The sequence below is a fragment of the Aulonocara sp. 'chitande type north' Nkhata Bay genome, linkage group LG12, assembly GCF_057382095.1.
Source record: "Aulonocara sp. 'chitande type north' Nkhata Bay isolate Kocher_YH1m ecotype deep benthic linkage group LG12, A_spYH_male_GT1.1, whole genome shotgun sequence".
Taxonomy (NCBI): Eukaryota; Metazoa; Chordata; class Actinopteri; order Cichliformes; family Cichlidae; genus Aulonocara; species Aulonocara sp. 'chitande type north' Nkhata Bay.
In genome coordinates this window covers 25,490,598-25,511,662 of record NC_141355.1, presented here as the reverse complement: position 1 = coordinate 25,511,662, position 21,065 = coordinate 25,490,598, and the positions used below count along the sequence as shown (strand labels likewise).

The 21,065-nt window shown below is 39.7% G+C and overlaps 1 protein-coding gene across 3 annotated transcripts in view; it reads right to left on the bottom strand.

The window, feature by feature from the left end:
* Positions 1 to 21,065, bottom strand: part of grid2 (glutamate receptor, ionotropic, delta 2) — a 576,013-nt gene that overhangs the window by 58,066 nt on the left and 496,882 nt on the right. For all 3 annotated transcript variants that reach the window (XR_015131855.1, XM_086314608.1, XM_086314609.1), the window contains exons 12-13: positions 15,417 to 15,555; positions 8,629 to 8,824 (exon numbers count right to left, since the gene is read on the bottom strand). Coding sequence is in view for 2 of the 3 variants with exons in the window: in XM_086314608.1 (XP_086170734.1) it covers positions 8,629 to 8,824; positions 15,417 to 15,555 (335 nt within the window). In the remaining variant the exon portion in view is untranslated. The remainder of the gene's footprint in view (positions 1 to 8,628; positions 8,825 to 15,416; positions 15,556 to 21,065) is intronic.

Sequence of the window (21,065 nt, the reverse complement as noted above, 5' to 3'; positions counted from 1 at the left end):
ACAAACACAGATGTGTGCTCGCAAGTGCTGCATTAATGCAATTTATATCCAGCAATAAAGCAGGTCTATAAATTGCTGCATTCATTTGCTGACTTTCATTGATTTCTTTGTGAGGTGCTGTAATTATTATTAGACACAAGAGGTATAGCGCGGGATGAAAGGGAACGAGAGGAAAAACACACACTGACTCGGTGAGCGAGGGAGGCAAACAGAGGAAGAAAAAACTAAATCCAGAAGAAGACTGTTGTGCGGCTGTCAGATGGATTGACGCTTGGGCGGCAGAAGAAGGAGAAACCGATACGAAGGCAATTTCGGCATCGTTCTTAAATATAAGAACAGAGAGAAGAAAACATAAATAGATAGAAATAGATAACATAAATATTTCTTCTTCTCTTCTTTGAGTTTTTTTTAACCATACCGAACCCTTATCTCCTCTCCTTACTTCAATACTTTCTCTCCCTCTGTTCCCTTCACTCTATGCCGATTTGTCACATCTCCAGCAAACATGCCAGTTTTTAATCAATCACCACAGCGAGCAAGGATGAACTTCCATCTCTCCCTCTCTCCATTTTTGTTTAGCATCTATAATTCCCTTATTTCAAATGTCTCTTTCAATCCTTACAATCTTCCCTCTTTAATATGGAGAGTAAATTTACCCCCATTTCCTTCGTCTTTAGTCCTCTTTTCATCTGCTTTCCCCAAATCTCAGTCACAACACAGAAACACTGTCATCACATAGGCACAGAATTGTAACAGCAGGAAAATATGTTTGCTGTTTGGGCTTGTTGTGTTGAATTCTAATGAGCTATCAGGCTCTGCAGGAAAAGAGCTTTCTCTTTTTCCTGTCGGGGTGATTTGCACTACTAGAAAATAGAAAATGAGAGAGCCCAGCAGCCAAAAAAGGCATTTTCTGGTCATAGCATAGCCTGGATTATTACAGAGGATATTGCACCATGGCATAGTGACAGATATATATCACGGGCTTATATGGCTCAGCAGAGATTTCATTCAAATCCAATAAAATACATGACAAACACATAAATATGGCATCAATTTTTAAAAATCTAATGAAACGGGTCTTGCCTCAGCCCCTCTTGTAAGTGCACCGTGTCAGAGCACTGGCTCAGGCACAAAAATACCGCAAGTGTCACTCCGGACTACAGAAGCTCAACAACATCAGCAAAAAGAGGAACCAAGAGCACACGAGGAAGAAAGAAACAAAATTGAAGGAGTGACAAGAGGAAGCGCAGGGAGAATATTGTGTTAGTGGGTGCAGTGTAAGAGATACAAGTCACATAGCTGTAGGCAACCTTGGGACCCGAGAGCTTTGTTCATGAAAAGTCGACCTCTCTCAAACACAGGGGGAGAGGAATCATAAACACAGAGATCTGTCACCCTGAGCACAGCTGGGCCACCCTGCTCGGTAACCTTGGCAACTCCCTGACCAATGAGTGGTTGGCAGGAGGTCCTTAAAGAACTGTGACACTGATACAAACACATACAGACTCAGAGAGCACTGCTGCCTACAGATACAATGTTAACCGTGATTTGAGAGGGTAAACAGGTGTTAGAGAGGCCTCTCTAAATTGAGAGAAGAGTAACATGTGCCTGCACTCACACACGCACACAAAGTGAGGCATCTGGGGTGAGCTTCAATGTTATCCTCTGTTTAAACATAATCTCCCCACACACCCCCAGTCCACCTCGCTGATTCACACTGGATGGCTGACTAATGAAGAGAGAGAGAGAGAGGCAGTGAACAAGCGCTCATAAACCTTAAATGGGCGGGTGATTTTTGATTAACCTGTTCTGAATCTCTGTGCTTTCTCAGTGTCTTATCAAAGTCGCTGGAGTCTCACAAACAACGTGTCCTTTGACTTTGATGCAGCGACACGCTTGGGTTTTCATAGCGGTGAATCTCACTTCCAAAAGATACTTGTTAAGGACTCCTTGGCTTCACATTTGAATGCATGGGGCAAGCATCAGCCTTCAAGTGGACGGCTTATGTTGTAAAGGAGCAGATTTTGTCAGCGAGTTTGGTTCTTAAATCTGAATGGAGGGCAAACAGCAAAAATAACCAACCACTAAAAATGAAACTAATCAGAAACTGGAAACATGGCTGGTAATGCTTCTTCCTGTTAAAAGGGAGTTCTTCCCTTCCAAGTGCTTGTAACCCTTTCAGAGCATAGCACTCAGAATCATTGGTCTCATATATGTATGCATTTAAGGCCTTGCTAGAGCAAGAGTGAAACTGTAAGAAATAAACAATATAGTAAATAAAAGATATGTTTTAGCAACATATGGCTAATCCTTTTCTTCAGTTCTGTCTAGGTCACTGTCTACCTATTCATTCTCTATCTCTATATCATCCCTCCTTTCAGTCCTCTCCTTGCACTTCTTTCTTGTCCCTTCATATCCACATGCATTCACTCTCTCAATTTTCACTAGTTCATCTCCCTCCCCCCTTTATCGCCCTCATGCCACCTAAATTTCCCAATTTCCGTCTTCCTACTCCTCGAGCACCAATTCGCCATCTATGTCATCTTCCACTCCTCCCTTCATCTCTCCTCTGCTTTGTCTCGATTGTCCTCTAGAGTGCTGTGATGGCTGAAGGATCCAAACAGGTCTTGGATGATTTGCCACCAGCTCTATCTGGATGAGGACTCGGCATAATCTTTATCATCATCACTGAAGTCATTATGGTAAATTGGCGAAACCTTATAGGCTTACATTATACAGATACTTACTTCCTGTTTCAAGATATATGCAGCAGAGGTGAAGAGATGATGATAATTTTTAGTACAATTTCTAGAGTCGTTATGCTAAATGGGGAGACGGTGATGGGATGAAATTAAGTGGCAGAAAACGGCTTGTTGCACAATGGAGTTGAGCATATGTAGGATAAGTGGAGGAATTTTCCTTCACTGGTAAACGTTGCATAGTATTACATAGCATCGCTCACAGGTATTTTTGACGTGTCCCCCCACTGATAGCCTGGCTGGGCCATTTACTTTGCATCATTTTCCTACTCACTTTACCTCTATTTCCCGTCTCCAGGAATGAAAGACGATTCTGTGTGGTCAGAAAACTTCCACATGACAAAAGTATACTAAGGGATTATAGAAAGTGAATTAATGTTTATATATTATATGCTTCTCTTGATTGATGTGACCTTATCAGCTCAGTGGGTCAGATCCATTTTCAGGTAATAAGAATTTGAAATTCAGATCCAAGAAATTGGTATTTTTCAGTGAAGAGACGGCTTCACAAGTGACAGCAGCTATGTAAAAGCGCTTTACCTGAAGTAAATGCTCCTCTATATAGTATAATCCAAATATATTCATAATGTATGAAGCATTTAATTTCAGATTCACTGCTTTCAGCCCACTCGTCTGACCTCTTTTTCTCCATCCATTTCCAAGCTTTCATTGGCTGCTACAAGTATGGGAAATTTTTTTCCAAAGCCTTCATCGTCCTTTTGAAAATTATTTATTGCAGGGTAAGTTTGGAAGGATATTGAATTCACACAGTGTTGCCTGTCTTTGTTGGAGAACAGGACCTTTATACCGTGAAGCCCCCCCTTCCCCAGCCTATCGTTGATAATGTTGCAGTGAAAGTTTCAATACTTTCTGCTCTTCTTTTTTTAGGAATAACGGTAATATATAGTAGGCAATGTCATGAGGGGAAAAGATGCATTTTCTAAAGTGGTACCTTCCCATGGTGGAGCAGAAAGTCATACAGACAGAAAATCACTCACTGGCAATCCACTCAACTCTAAAATCACTCAGCGGTCATCAGAGACTCTTAAAGCCTGACAGAGAGTAGCTGTCAAATATTCACACAGGGATACTTAATTCAACCGAGTCAGGTGTGTGTACGTGTCGGCATTGGCACGTATGTGAATAAACATGCAAATCTGAAGGTTTTAGTTTTGTGAGCTTCAAGTGAAATGTGATAGAGTATGCCAAGCATGCATGTACGTGCTATAGTATTAGGACATAAACGGCGCTCAGTGGAAAACGTTTCCATTTCATGGTACAGTCTCCTGTCACATTGGCTGAAATTATTATCAACAACAAAAATCACTAGATGAGGCTTTAAACTGTAGTCGCATAAGTAGAGCATTTTATTAACCATATAGAGTCATATAAAGAAAACGTAAGACAATGCTCAGTGATCCAGCTTAAGGAGTTGCGAGATTCTACAGTTACCGTCGCTAATATCGGCGCATCTTATTATTATCGATGTCAGTAAGGGTTTCATATAATTTAGAGGGTAAGTAACTGATACTGACAGACAAAAAAAGACTTTGCTTTCACTCTTGAGACAATGCAATAATAAATAGATGGGACCACAAGTAAGTCCTCCATTGACTTAAATGAGGATGCCATTATGTCAAACAGTGACACAGAGCACAGCGGTCTTAGATATCATATGTGACACAAAGTTAATGAGATATCAAGGCAGAGGTGCAACACCTCTCACTCTATTGAGTGCCTTGATCATTGACTGAAATGGGAGCGACACATATATTACTCCATGACAGGCCTCACCCTGGAGCGCTTGGCTGGCTTGGTGTGTGTTTGTGTATCAAAGTATGCAAGGCGTGCATGAGGGGAAATGTGTTAATGCATGTGTAAAGCATGCTACTTGGGGAAATGCAAATTTTGTATCTGTGTTTGAATCTGAGTAGGTCTTTGTGTATGTGCATTTATGTGTGTGTGTAGGCTGCACGTTTGTGTGTGAGTGATAGCAGAGACAGCCCAGACACTGACCTGTTCTGACATATAATATTATTCTGCCACGGGGGATCGAAACTGAAAAGGGAGAAAATCCATAGTGCACAGGAGACAACGGTGACGGAGAGGGGTAAGAGGTTTATTGGGAAAGAGGAGAAAAAAAACAGAGAGAAAGTGCAGGAAGAGACAGAAGGGAGCGAGAGAGCATGACACTGAGGGGGAAAATATATCAAGTTCTTAACCTCACGGGAATCAAATATAGCAAAAGGGACGGGATTGAAGAAGACAAACGGATCAGAATAAATCAGACAAAGACAGAAAACCAAAAATGTCTGACTCATGGAGTCTGTTAATAATATTATAGCTTTGCGTCTAGCCTCCAGCTTAAAAAATAAATAATTTCAGGCGTCTGTTTACTACCTTCTAAATGTATTTGTCAGCATGAGAAGAATTCTTAACAGGTTGAAAGTCTCCACATTGACAAAATGTTTTCTCTAAAGGAAAAATCAATGATTGGTAAGCTCTGCATGTACAGAATGTAGAGGATGTATCCAGTGTTTCCCAGTTCCACCAAATTTAGGAATAATTAAACCGTTAATTTGATTCATTTGCTTAAACGTACACAGTCAAGGCGGCAGTGTCACTGTCAGTGGCACTGCAGCAGAAGGGGGAAAAAAATCAGCTTGTGTCAATGCAGTCAGCAGAGAGGGACAGGCATTAGTGAACCACTAGAGTGCACCCTGTAGCTTTTAACACAAAGTAGATGAAAAAAAAAGACAGACAGAGAGACAGCGGGGTTGCAGAATGAAATATTATAAGGAGAAGCAGAGAACGAAAGAAAGATTTGGGTAGGAGTCGAGAGTGGGGGAGGCGGGGCGCGATGGAGAGATAGAACGCTAACAGCCAAATATTCGGTGGTGCAGTGCAAGAAAAAAAAGAGGGGGAAAAAAGATGCAGGTGAGAAGAAAGGAACGGAAATGCAGAGCAGGGGATGAAAGAATAAAGTAAAGTATAAAATCAAGAGAGACATATTCAGAGGGGATATCGGCTTCCTTCCTGTATTCGCTCTCAGTTCTGCTCTGCAGTGCTTGCTTGCCACTCTGGAGGTGTCACCCCGTCATAGAGAATTTATCCATGAAAAAGCAGATCCTCTCTCAAAAACCTTCATCCAGTCCTGCCTCTTGTCAGTCCTGCCTCCTCCCACTGCGCTGCTTCTGAAAAGCAGCCCTTTTTTTTTCATATGACTTACTTATCATGGAAAATTCAGTCTCAGCTGATAATTACTGAAGCACTGCCCAGAAGAACTGCTTCTTGATATATATTTATGAGTCGCCCCAACCCAGTCTGCTGGGTTGGGGAACTGGACTTTTACATTTCCGCAACAGCATGATGTCTGACAGTGTCTCTGGCCATGAACTCATTTAAAGCGTGCACACTGTGTCTGAATTGCATCACATAGGGAGTTTCAGGTGTTCCCCTGGGTTGTACAGTTGCAGTGATACTTCACATTCGAGTTGTTCTTGTTAAGTGTGGTATTCCAGTGATTCGCACGCAGGGTGTAACAGATTTTTTTTCCCACAACTTCCTGCTGCCAATCGGAGTTTGACTTTGGTCTTGTCGACCTTAATGGCGAGCGCCACGGCTATGACCTGCTGTTTTCATGTGAACCAAATATCCAGAGTGGTGGGAGAGCACACTATTATCTTATGTGTTGCCATAATGACAGGTTTCATCGTGGTTCGTGAACAGGACTGTCTCCCGAGCAAAGCCATCAAATGACAATGTGTATTCATGATCTCTCTGTACCATACTAGCTTGTGGTAGCCCATGTGCTGCAGAAATACCACAATTTTAAAATCCTTTAAAAAATCGTTACAGAAAATTCGAGGTGTGATTTGTCTTTGGTGCCACTATTTCTCAACCCATTATGCCAGAATCACAGATGTCAGCTCACTAGGTAAACGTGTTTTCTCAAGCTGTCGGTGTCAAGTTTGTAGTGAAGGTGATAAATACTTTTGCTGATGCAACAAACAACCCTATTTTACAATAAAATACTACCTTATTTGTGTTTCTGGGGATAATAATAATTAAGTAAACATGTTTACATGACCAACAAAAAATGATTCTTAGTAAGTGTTAATGGTTCCACTCTTCCATCTTATTAGACACTGGATTGAATGCATAATTTTAAAACTACCGTGTGCCACTTTCATCACTCCTTCTAATGCTGGCTCCGGTTTAAGTCTAATATATTCTGGAAGGAGAAAGGAGAAAGTGGGACCCTCTGGAAGAGCGAAGCACGATGCAAACAGAAAGTGGGATGCATGCAAATGAGATGCAGCAGTCAGGTATTTATGATGCTGGGTAATCACCAAGGGAATTAAGTATTTAGTCATGCGAACGTTATCTGTGTATCATTAACATCATTTATCCCCGATCAACACAGATGACCCTGTAACATGAGCGGCATGTCAAAACAGGGCTGAGTCGGTGCTTTGTAAGGATGCACTGTAGACCATACGGTAAACATCTTCAATTCTCTGTATTACGCATTATGAATTAGGCATTACTAGCAAATGCTGAATGGGCACTGATATTTGCATAACTTATGTAAGAAAAAAAATAAGAAACTTTAATCTGCATATTAGTGCACCTGATAAAAATGACTGGGTAATACATAAAAGTACATAAAAACATAGTAATGACAGTGAATGTTGGAAAGGATAGAAAATGTCTGTGAAACTTTTAAAAGACAACATCCCAACAATAGAAATTGTTCAATACCCATAATACATCAAAAATACGCACACTAAAGATGAATGGTCACAAATATCACTGTATTAAAAATACACGATAGCAAAACTTGCAATTCTTTCCTTCTTACGAGCAGCCAAAGGAGCATGAAAACCTTTGGAACGTGAAAATCTACTCCAGCTGCCAAAAACATATGCGCACAGTGCGTGACGTGCGCCTTAGTCACATGACAAATTTTATGATGAGTCTGAACATTTAACAACATGCTGGACAGCAATGCTTTCAAGTAAATTTGCCCTCTTGGAGAGCAAAGATGTCAGGTGATTCATGGAGAGAGACTGAGCCACAACACTAAGGAGTTTTTGTTTTTTAGGGATGCTATACCATGAAATGCAGAAGGGTGACAAATAAAGTGAAAAGCCAATATAATGTGTTTTAGTAAGATTTTGTGCATCCAGAGCAGCTTCCACTCCCCCGCCCGGCATTGATTCTCCAAGTTTCTGGACCTCTGCTGGACCGATGAGCATTATTCTTCCAAAGCACATTTCCTCATTTGGTGATTTGATGATGGTGGTGGAGAGTGCTGTCTAACATTCAAAATCTCAAGTGCTCATTTGCGGTGAGAGGTGGTAACAGCCATACCAGTATCACAGATTCACATCATTTCTACACTCAAAAAAACCCTTCAGTGACCTCCCCCCATCCCCCTAGAGAGACTAAGGAACTAGATGGTACCACTGACATCAATATAAAATAGTTTTATGATGACAATGGTTTCAAAGGCGAACACTCAGAAAAACTTTGCACTATTTTTTTTTCTCACACTTCACCACTTCACTTCACCAGGGGACTCACGTCATTTCTTTTAATTTGACACCCATCTGTATGTTTTTAAAGTGAACAGTAAAAGCTGATTTAGAAGTACTCAAATCCCCCTAATCCTCTAATCCTTGCTATTTTTTTATATTGTAGAAGAGATATTTAACACCACCGGCACCACCACCACCTGTCCTGTTCATTCAAACCCTATCAGGGGAATGACTCGACTCCGGTGTTTATTTCATTAACCACAATCATTTTGTCTGTGCCAAAGTTTAATTAACCAAAAAAAATAATAAAAAATGAAAAGACGTACCTTGCGAATGCCTTCTTTTGACTCCTCAACGTTATTATCGCCTCCTCCTGTGCGGTTAATCATCCGCCACATTTGGGAGTACATGGGATCCCTTTCAAAGGGGTTCATTGCCTTGGAGCGCACCTGATCATAAACTGCAGAGTCCAACACTGTACCGTAAGGCAACTCTGTCTGCTTGGATAAGTCTTGCAGAGACCTACAGAGACACAGGTGGTGAAAAGGGTTAATATTCACATCATCTTCATTCATCTATCAACTGTAAAAAAGGCTGAGCCTGAAAGATCCTTCACCTGTATTGATACACATTTGATCCTTGCTGACTGTAGATGTAGTACTTTTTAACAGCATCACTCTTGTTCTACTAGTGCTCGTAATAATAGCAGACACTACGATTTCATTTGATACTTTCTGGGTAATTCTTTTGTAAAATGCTTTTCCAAATGACGGTGGTATTAAAATCACAGAAACGATCAGACCCCAGGTTAACTGCACTTTAGCAAAACACTCGTTTCAGCTTTCTATTCACTCACTTCACAGTACAAGATTACTACACAGCTCAGTCTGCACTTTTACACATACGGTACACTTATGATGGAATCAGCCTAACATGAAACACCTATTACAAAGCATATAACTATATGAAAGCAGAAAACACCTAAATCAACTATCCATTCACTGACTTGAAATCCTAACTTTGGAGCTTTGGGCTTGGCTCTACAGGACATGGTGAATAATCAGTCTTTTGTTGCTGTCTTAGTAATTCCCCGTGATACCTAAGAGGGGCTGGAAAGGGGGGATTTTGGATGGTACAAATTGAGTATAAACGGAGTGGCCAGCTGTACTGTGGTTCAGACACTCACCTAGCCATTAATTTTTCTAAGGACCAAAAGCAGGAGTTGGCAGCAACATTTAATTGACATTCAGGATTTATTTTAAAAAAGGAAACTGGCCACGACAAATGGGTATGAAAAGATGTGGCTGGAAACCAGTTTCAACAGTAGCACTAATAAGATGGCTAGGATAACCACATACTCAAGATTTCTAGAACTACACCAAGAAAATGGAAACACTCATAAAGAACTGAAAAACACAAACACACATACAAGTTTCTCTTCCTTTCTCCTTCGTTCCACCTCTCACCCATAAATTGTCACCTCTGGGGGAATACACAAGCTATTGTTAATTATAACGCAACGGTGCTTGGGTTTCCTTTCAAAGAGTTTGGCCGCTGAGAAATGTAATGGAGAACCATTACGAAAACTAATTACTGTTTGTTTGCTACATACCACCCATGGATTTGAGAGACAAACGTTTGGGAAACAAAACATGCACACAAAAACACTCAACATGTCCTGCTTAATGAAGAACAACAAGTATATATTATCTTACTTCATTAATTCAGTTGTAATACAGTACACCCACGAAGCAGACTTACAATGGGCACAAATATAAGTAGCTACTGCTTGCAATATTACTACACTGTTCATTTTGATAAATACACACCCACACAGACACGCACACGTGTGACATAATATGGAAGGGACAGCTCTTACGCTTCCCCCTTGGCTCCAGCCCTCCTTAAATATCTCGGTGACCCATTCTAAAGAAAGAAAAAATCCTTTGAAGATTTTAATGAACTTTGCCATGAACATGAATCTTTTATTTCCGCCAATTAATCTTTGGCCTAAATAATCTCCCCTCCCCACCGCTCCCCCGTGAATATGCACGCCTGTCAGCACACTCTTTGACCGGGATTCCCCCTTTGTGAATTGCTTTCACTGCATAGTAACTCTAAGCTTGTTCTTTAATGGTGCGTGTGCAGGAGACAGAGAGAAAGAATCATGCATTAGCTCTGCATTACATTAGACCAAATTTCATTTGGAAGAAACCCCCCAAAAACAGATAAAAATGGTTTGTGTTGGTTTCACTGACTATTTTGATTAATAATGAAACATCGCAAGGATAGTATCCAGCATACAACTGAAATGTATGTTTAAAGAAAATACAGATCTCATATGATTTACCCTTTTTTGAACAACCACTGCATATATTTCCACGATTGACAAGGCAAGGAAAACACAAAACCTTAAAACTGAAAATGTGTGTAATTGTGTGGTTCACAAAGTCTAAAAATACTGGCGGCGGCCAGTGGTACCCCTCAGCCTCCTAGTAGATACACCTATGGTATAGATTTCAAAATCCTATGCCACCTTGTTCTCAAGTTATCACATTCAGAATATTTTCAAAGAATTTGACCTCGAGGTCAAGGTCACTGAGATTCAAAGTCATACAAGATTTTTAGTATATACACTTTTCATATCAACTTCAAAATCCTACGTGACTTACTTCTTGAGTTATGGTTTGAGTGGAAGGGTGGCTGTGTGTGATGACATTAACAGAGAACGGATCAAAAAGCAGCCAACATTCAAAGAAGAGTTTTGGACAGTCATTAAAGAAGCTGGGAGATCTATTCATGAAGACTACTTTTAAAAAATTAGATGAAAGCATAGTGGTCAAACCAAAATCTGTAAACGTAAGAAGTATCTATAACTCTTATTTTAATGTATTTTTTTCTTTAAACACTATTAAATTCCTCAAATTCTTTTACTATTGTGTGGGTGTCTCATGGAAAAATGCCCATATGCATTATGTGTTTAACTGTCTTTCTGTGAGTGTTTTATGTGAAATTAATTTCTGTGTGTGTGTCTGTGGATCTGTGTGTCCACAAAATTGTGTTCCTGTCCTGTGTATGCTAGCTCATTTTGCAACCAATTATATTACCCCTAAGCAGCTCAATGAGCAAGTAAATGGAGTGAACAGCAGCTGAATGTTTTGTGTGACAAATAGCGAATATGTGTGTGTGTGTGTGTGTGTGTGTCTGTGTGTCGGGGTGAGAGAATGATTTAAAGACTGAATAGCTAGAGAGGGGCCCTTTTAATAGCAGGTTAATCTGAATATGTGCAGGAATAATTCCTGTGTGCATAGCTTTGTTTCTGCATATTTGGTCACCTGGTCACCTTTGCTAAAAGCTTCTGTCAATAAAGATCATCAGCTCCAAAAACTCTAATTTTGGTGCTAATTTGGCCTAAATGAACTTGAAAGGACATAGATGATCGTGGCTACACAGTTTTGTAGGAGACTGAATCTGTAAATGTAGAAGCCTTTATCAGAAACACATTAACCGCTAACTATACTGTACACGGGAATAGGCAATCGATACTCGGACTGAAGTCAGCTGAAGTGGCAGTGGTTCCAGCTGTGGCACATTTGGTTAGCTAAATTGAAAATCGTTATTGTTTCATAATTTAAAAATCCCAGAAGTTCTTTTGATCTGTGTGGCCATTTCAGTCTCTATGTTTTCATCAGATCATCAATATCATTGAAGTGCTGGTGCAGCATGCAATATTTTGTATTCCTGTTCATTTTTCAGGGACACCGATGTCAGAAGCAGAATGAACGTACAAGCCAAGTCACAGCAGATCAAATCAGATTTCATATCATGCATTTCTTACTTAAGCTTTACGTAATCAATATCTGCCAGTGGACAATGATCTGCTTTATCTGATTACTAAGAATGCAACAGCCACCAAAGAGTCACCTGTAACTATAAAGCCAGCAGACATATTCACACAAGCAAGTGTGAAATGACCTGATTGACTTTATTGGCAATCTTTATCAACCATAAAATATGTCTCCTCCTGTACGAGGTTGGGCCAGGAAAGAAGCGCTTTATCCTCAAACACTCCATCCATCTTTTAGTCTTCCCAGCCTAACCAATTCTTCCGCTCCATCTATTCTCTCTGTTCGCTCTGCTGTCTCTCACGTCACTTTTACCCCTGAAAAATAAATTCCCCATTCTGACTCATCACCACTACCAAAACCCTTCACCATGCTTCCTTCCGCTCCTCTTCTCTCTGTTTCCTTCTCCATCTCTAACCTTTGCCTCTTTACTCCCGTTTCCTCCATCTCATCTTTCCTTCCACGCACTTGCGCTCTTCATTTCCACTTTATAATGCTTATTCCCCTTTTGTCTCTCCCTTCGTACATTCCTCTCTAGCACCCTCTCTTTGCTACTCTCCACTGCCATCTCTCACTGTTTTCCTAAAGGATTCACACTGAAATTGAGGGAAAACATCCAAGCGTGAAATAGTCCAGAGAGAGTTCTGAGCGTTCACTTGTTATTTCATTTTCAGGATGAAACAAGGGCATTAATACTTAAAAATCCTGTCTGTCCTGATAGGAGACACTAAGGAGATGAATGCCCCCATTCTTCCCCCGACCTTCTCTTCCTTTCTTGCCCATGTGTGCGCTCTTTTGCTCTTTTCCATACTAACTAATTCGCTCTCTCAATCACACAAATGCATTCAATCTAATTCTATCTGCATAATATGTTAATCAAGGATTATCAGATAAAAGTGCATGCTAATCACAACATCACAGACTGCTATTTTTTTCTGCATGGCTACATTTCTCATCTCTCCATTGAGATTTTGTTACACTTTACAATTACTCTCAGTTTATTTTAGGAATGTTCCATCTCACCACTTATCCCCAAAACCCATCTTTGGAGGCCTTGGGCCATGTGGGTGCTGCTGTTTAGTTGGTAATTATGACACTAATGACCCAAGAAGAGTCAACACACTAAAGATAATGCATTAAAATTTATGGAAATCCTTAATTAGCTCAATGTATGCTGAATGAGGCAGCAAACTGAGAGCCACTCATTAATGACAGCAAAGTGAAAAACAAACAAACAAAAAGCAATTGAGGACAGACAAAAGAAAGAAAGAAAGAAACTATAGATTGACACATTTTACAAGAGGCTGGGCGGAAGGACGTAGAACAAAGAAGAAAAAACAACAGCATGAATGAGGGGCGCAGTGTGACCAAAGTAAACTAAAGGAAAGGTCTTCTAAACACATAAAAGAGAATGACAGAGAGACAAACTGACAGAACCAAATTAAGAAACAGATAGTTGTGAGATTTAGAGAAATAAATGTTGTTTATTCCAAAGCCAAGCACAATTAACTGTGGCACTGCCGGGCATAGCGGATGCTTCGGCATGCTGATTAGTCCAATGAGAGATGAGCGTTTCCTAGTGCCACCAGGAGAGAAGCAGCTAAACATATTATCACAAGGATAGATAAACAGAGGGCACAGCGCTTCAGGAAATGTCTGTGTGTGTGCGTGTTTGTGTGTGTGTGCATTGAACGTAGGCAGCTTTTCTAGTTGCCTTGATACCTAGGCAAAAAAAATAAAAAATAGATTGCAAAAACACTTTTAAAAACAATTTCAACATACTTTGACTGTTTCACTAACTCTCTTTGCCATTTTTTCTTCCTACCTTGATCAGTAGAACACACACGGACACACAAACACACACATATGTGAGACAGATAATATAATGGAGGACTGAGCTTGAGAAAAGAAAGGGTAAAGAATTAACTGCGCGTGTGTGTAAGCAATCTGCATGCGCATGCATGCTTGTGTGTTGCCGGGTTTCAGCACACTGAAGGTGCATGCAGTGTGTGTCTGTGTGTTAGGCACGATTTGTCATGTATACTTGTATACTTATACAGAAAGATGTGTTCGTGGTGTCGTGCAATCATAACTGAAAGCACACATTTATACAAATGCACTATATGTATATATGTAGTTTTTGCCTTGGGCTCATCTTTCTTTGCAGTACAGAGGTTATGCATCTATTTAGATGTGCTGTGCAGTTTTAAATAGAGTTAAATGAGTCTTAAAGAGGTTACAAATGTGTATGATATGATCCACAGGCATAAACCAGATTTATAAATGTGTAAAACAATTCATCTGTGTGTAACTCTGAGTACTTACAAACGCATGCGCCAATCTACACATGGATACAAAGCAATTTGAACATTATTTTAAAAATTCTCGTGTCGAAACCTGAACAAACAGCGATCATTTACAACACAATATTTTCAAGCTCAAGTTTTCCATGTAACCAGTCTGACCACTTTCACTTTTAAAAAGCTTCCCGTGCATGAAAATATCTAAAAATATTTGCAACTTTCTTTTCGCTCACTTACAGATAAATCAAATATGTGCGCACCAGTCGCCTGATATGCACAAATCACAACACATGTGCTCTGGGGTTTTGAGGCTCTTAGTCTTTGCATACTGCCAGCTTGGCACAGATCCACAAATCTAAGCTGAGTTCAAGTGCTAGTGGAAAACTAGGACATTCAAGCCTCCTTTGTATTCCTGGGTTATTTCAAGGAAAACAGATGTTTCACATTTGTGCATCTGTACCAAACTGATAGTGTGAAAAGAGTCTCAAAACCCCAGCACCCTGCGAGCACATGTGGCATGATGATCAGGTGACTGGTGCACACGTATTTCCCGATATTTGAATGAACAGAAAGTCACAACTATCTTTAGACAGTTGCACGGGAACCTTTTTGAAAGTGAAAATGAAAAGATTTGTGAAGATGGACTTACAGATTAGCGTGTAAATGATCCGTATTTATGCAGGTTTTAGCCCTATGCATTTGGGTTGTATGTGTTCAAACTGCTCTATGTTTGGACTGGAGTATGCAATTGTGTATACCCAAAATCACACACAAAATGTTCAATACACATTTGTAACTCTTTTGAGAATCATTTAACTCCATAGGTTTAAATATACCTAAATATGACAACAATAAGGATACAATAAAGGTGGCAGTTTTTACTTGAAAACATTTAAATCAATATATCAGTCAGTATGGTAGCTACCACTAAAAACAGTAGGTGAAAAAAATTTGTTGAATACTTACTGTATAGAATTCTCTATACGCGTGATTGTGAGGAAAGCTGCTAGATTGGCAGTATATGAGGATATGACAATTAGAGCAAACATCCACCAAACCCCCATCATCATCCTTGTAGCTAGGGTGGTGTAAGGCACCTCTCCACCTGCAACAAAAGTAAGAAAACAAAAGAGAGAAAAAAAGAGAGTCAAAATCACGGTATAAGAAAAAAAAAGCAGCTCTTTGCTGCGGGAGAAAAAGCTGTGAAAACAGCAAAGCACATCCTGAACGATTATCATTGGATTAACAGGATTTGATCTGATGCTTTGGCATAGATCTGATCTTCACATGGTCGGATCAACTGCAAGAAATTGCTGTGAACTGGAAAACATCAAAATAACAAATTCCAAATCACTGCGATAAGAAAATCTTTGATATATGAAAACCAGTTTATAAATAATCATACATTAAGTAACATTTGAAATCTTAGGTCTTGGCAAGCATCGAGTGATCAGAGGTTGTCTTCCATTGTCTCGTGATGTTTTAATACACTTTATATAACTAAGAACTAAAAAAAAACTATTTGGATGCACATTTAAAAAAAACGGTAACCTGCTTTTTGCAATAAATACTGTTGAAAAGATGTGATGAATGCGAACAAAATGCTTGTCAGGCTTTCCCATTAAGATGCTGCCGGGAACACATTACAATGAAAAGTGGCTTGTTTGTCTTCAAATATAAAATCGCTTTATCCTCCTCTTGTGTTATAAACAGCTTTTCTGGCCTTGTCCTCTGAAATCTTGTTCTGCAACAGTAAAACACAAACTGGCTCCGCTTTATATGTTTTTCAAGAAAGGTTGTCATTCCAAATGTAGCCCTCAAAAAACAAGAAAACAACAAAATAAAAAAAAACTAAAGAGAGAGAGACAGAGAGAGGGAATCTATTTGTTTGTGTACTAACCAGCGCAGAAAACGGGACACATTTATCTTTGGCTCTTCCATTCTTCTCAGGTAGCTGTGTGGGGTAGCCTTTCTATTCATACCCACACACTTGCTTACTGACGACAGTGTTTTTGCATACATTTACTGTAGCTATGCAGTAAATGTATGTTTTTATACCTGTGGTGATCACGGTTACATCAGCACAGACCAGCCAATGCTCTCATGTCTCCCACTTCCCTTAGCCCAGCCTCAATAATATATCTGACACCCACATAATCTCTCTCTCTCTTTATCTCACCACCTTCTCTATATCCACTGGATTCTTTTTTTTTTTCCATCTTCCCTTCCTGTATACCGTTTGATTTATTTTAAATGTACTATCTCTTTTTCCCTCTACATGTTTTCTGTTATCCTTCTTTGCATGGTTTGCTGTTGACACCAGGTTTTAGCACAAGCCCGAAGGCATTATAACGTATACTGTATGGATGACATGGCATCGTGAATTATGTCTTTAAAATGTTTCAATCTTTTCATTTTTTCAGTAAATGGTCACACATAAAGTGGTTGTGTAATAATTTTAATTTTTTATCAGGTAACCTGAAGAAAAGTATGTGTCACTGTAATTACATAACAGCTATTTTTTTTATGAAAAAGAAACTTTATAATGAAATGATCGAAATAATAAGCCAGCACAGTATTCCTAAGAAATGTGCATGGGAATGTGCGTGGGAAGATGAGATGAAGCATTTTCATGAATGAAAGCAACCAGCAGGCAGAGATGCTTTTTGGTGCCAAAAAACGTCCGAGTACATGCCTGAGCGTGACTGCAGTATCTTGGACTTCAATAGCTTCTAAAACATGACCTTTGTGAATCGTTCCAGCTGCAGAAGGTATTTGGGGATTTGGGGTTTCACACTGGCAATATCCACGGAGGACCAATTAATTCACTGAAAAAAAAGCCATTGTCCAGTCTCAGAACAATTTTTATGTTGATTTCTGGCTGCACAAGTGACTTTTATAAAATATTAATGTAGCTGGCGAGTTTAGACATCCAAGTGTCACAAAATTTTGAGCTCGGAATCAAATCACGTAGAGCAGATTTTTAGAAAAGGTCATTTCGTTTCCTAGTCTTTATATGGATATCTATATATATATATCTATATATATATACATACGCGTGTGTGTGTGTGTGTGTGTGTGTGTGTGTGTGTGTGTGTGTGTGTGAAAGACAGAAGCAGATTAATATTACAGAAACTTTAAGCTTATTTGATCATAAGGCGAGCATTGATTTAAAAGCTCAAAAATGTGAGATAATCTCCATCTCTCTATCTCTATCTCTTAACAGCTATAAGCCTATAATACCGTTACACTTAGACACTTTTAGTGTCTCATTATCTCATCCTAAATGTGAGTGGCCAAAAAGCATATATATGATTTTATTGAGCAATATGTCACTGTTCACCTTTCACGCGTCACCAACTACCATCAGAGATTTTAATGATCTATAGCTCACATAAATTTTAAAAAACCCTGAATCCTCAGGGAAAGATGATCAGGACAACACTTTAGAAATTTAGACTCACTGGTCACTTTGTTAGGGACATCTGTTCAAGTGCTCATTAACGCACATAGCTAATCAGCAGCAACTCAATGCACTTATCGAAATAGGTCACCTGCTGTTTAAACCAAGAAAGGTGATTTAAGTGACTTTTAACACGCCATCGTTGGTGGTGGCAGATGGGCTGGACTGAGTATTTCAGTATTTTGCTAATCTACTGGAATTTTCCCACACGACCATCTCTAGGGTTTACAAAGAATGGTCAAAAAAAGATAAAATATCCAGTGAGCAGCAGATATTTGGGTGAAAATGCCTTGTTGAGGTCAAAGGATAAAGTTAAAACTCTTTGATGGACAACAGAAACTCAAATAACCACTAGCTACAAACAAAGGCATGTAGAAGAGCATCTCTGAGCACACAACACATCAAACCTTGAAGCAGGTAGGCTATAGCAGAAGACCACACTGGGTGGATCTTCTGTAAGCTAAGGACAGGAAACCGAGGCTACAGTTTACATGCGGTCACCAAAACTGGACAGTAGAAGATTCTAAAAGCATTGCCTGGTATTGTAAAAATGTATAGTTCTATAAAATCCAATACTAAAGTATATTGTACCAAGAGAAGCATCATTTATAGTGAGTGCTCTCAAAACCATATTTCATAGTAGGGGAAAGACTTAGATGGATGTTATCATTTAGTATTGAAACAGCAGTCAGCAAACGCTCCAAGTGAGTGAGTGGTTGTGTCAGGTTTCATGGGCACATATACAGGCATAAAGCATGTACGGCACCTTTTATATCATTTTAAAATACACCTTTTATCCTGTTTCATCAGAAAATGGGGTCTGAGGATAAATGACAAAAAAAATTGTGCGTTATTAGAGGTTCACGACTAAGCAGCTATCTCAACGGATAGTGTGAAGTCAGCATGACATTTCAAACACAGACTTTCTGAACAGAGTACATGTATCTCAGAATCGAAATGATTCAGATTGACTGGTAGGAGGTGACAGCTGGGTTAACTCATTCTATACAGATACAAGACTAATAATGTTATCGTTCTTCTTCGGGGTTCCTTTGACTAAGCTAATCAAGACTACTAAAATAAATCATAGTAATCTTCTGTCTAGGATTCAGAGATTCTTTTCTGAAAGAACTTTTACGTTTTCCTCTGGTTGAACTCCTGAAAAACTTTTTTTAAAGGTAGGAGTGTATGGGTGTCTCAGTTTGCATACGGGTACACGTAAGGATCCTAAGAGAAGCATAGCTGCCATGAAGCAGCTTTTGCAAATACAGCTCGGCGGCTTCAAAAGCACCCCGTTGTGTCCCCTCGATATAGCTCTCCATTCTTACCCCCATGTTTCTCCTGCTACTCCTCTTATTCTCAGCTGTGACTCGTGTAGCTCTGGGCAAACAGGATTACTTTATTTCTTCCTACACAACTCAAAACTAGGAATTAAAACTGAAACTTCATTTAAAGAGGCATACTAAGGATGCTGCAGTTCTTCAAATTACTCTATGAACCATGTGGCTGTCTTTCAAGTTTTAATGTATTTTCCCCTAACTTTCAGGTTTCCATTAGCCTGATGCTAAGTGCTGCTTTCTGTCTTTTTTGATTGAAAGAGTAATTGGATTGCTGGATATCTACATAATTGATTAGTTAATTTGATAGCTGCCCCTTGGCCGTGTAACTGACCGACTGATTAACTTGCAATTTTGCTGGCTAAAAGACCCCTTGGCATTTCATTTTCCCATCTTTTTTTTTTTTTTTTTTTTGCAGCTTCACAATCTAATTTTGTGTCACGGTTTGCGGGGCAAGCCGTGTGGATTTGTAGTGAGGATCCAAAAGGCGGCAGCTCTGGTGCAGGTGAGTGTTTATTTACAGCAGTGGGTACAAACAGCAACAGGGTGTGAACATGAAACCGAAACCTAAACTGGGTAAACTAACAACACAAACCAGGAATGACGGTGCAGGGAGGTCCGGGGAAATACATGCAGGGAGACCGAGGGGAAACAACACAGACGAACCAGCAACTACTATGACAGAAGACACAACTTAAATACACTCAGAGAACACAGGGGGATTACATACAGGTGGGGACACAGCTGGGAGTAATTAACATGACGAGACTAGGGAGGCAAACTGAAAACACTCACATAAGACACAGACCTTCACAATAAAACAGGAACTTACACATGAAAGGACACAAACTAAGAAACGCGGACTAGATACAGGAACACACGGGCAGAACAGAGTAAACACTAACCAGAGGAAGAACAGAACCAAAATCGCGAAGAGAAAACACAAAACGCTGGGTCAAAAGGACCCAGGATCATGACATTTTGTTTGCCTGAACAGACTGATGTTTTGGGTATTATTGGACAAAAAAAAAGAAGAAGCCCTTCAGAATATTGTAGTGCAACCTGACTTTCCCAACCCTCGAGACTCTGATTTCTGTTGAGAAAAAAACAGCCCTTGATTGGATATTTTGTAACCTGACACTCCAGATGGTTTGGTAAACACGGAACCATCTGGGAAGTTGTCCTTGGAAACTTCTTGGAAAAGGGCAGGGACTTTCAGAAATTTATTTGGCATGAGTTTGGATGAAGCATATGCATACAACCAAGAACAATGGCACATCTTTAAACAGTCAGATAATTAAACAATAGGGCTTGGCAGCAAAAACCTTTATGTTATAAGTCTGTTTTTTGTTTTTTAATCTTCACCGGGAAAATAAAAGACAAAAGCAAGCAGTTTCATCCAAAATGTTTGGGACATGATTGGTCGACCCCTGAACCTGTTGTCCAACACTGTGAATTTATTAGCCAATAACTCCTCATAGGTCTGATGACTCATCCACAGCAATCATAGTGGAGCTATAAATTCAAGGAAAAACTCTGGCCAGGCAAACCAGATCAGTTGAGTATTATAAAGTATTAGTAATAGTGTCCAAAAGTTGATTTTGTTCATCTAGACGTAGCGTTTTGTGGGAGAAACGATTCGTCACTCATAAAGTGACTTCTTCAGTCTCAGCTGACTGCAGGTTTCCCCAATCTTATAGACAGTACATTTGCATAATGACTGAAACCAGCTCACTGAAGGAACAATGGGCTGGGAGGTCAGTTCCTTAATCTTAATTATGCAAATTCTCATGACCATTGATCAACAACCACTGA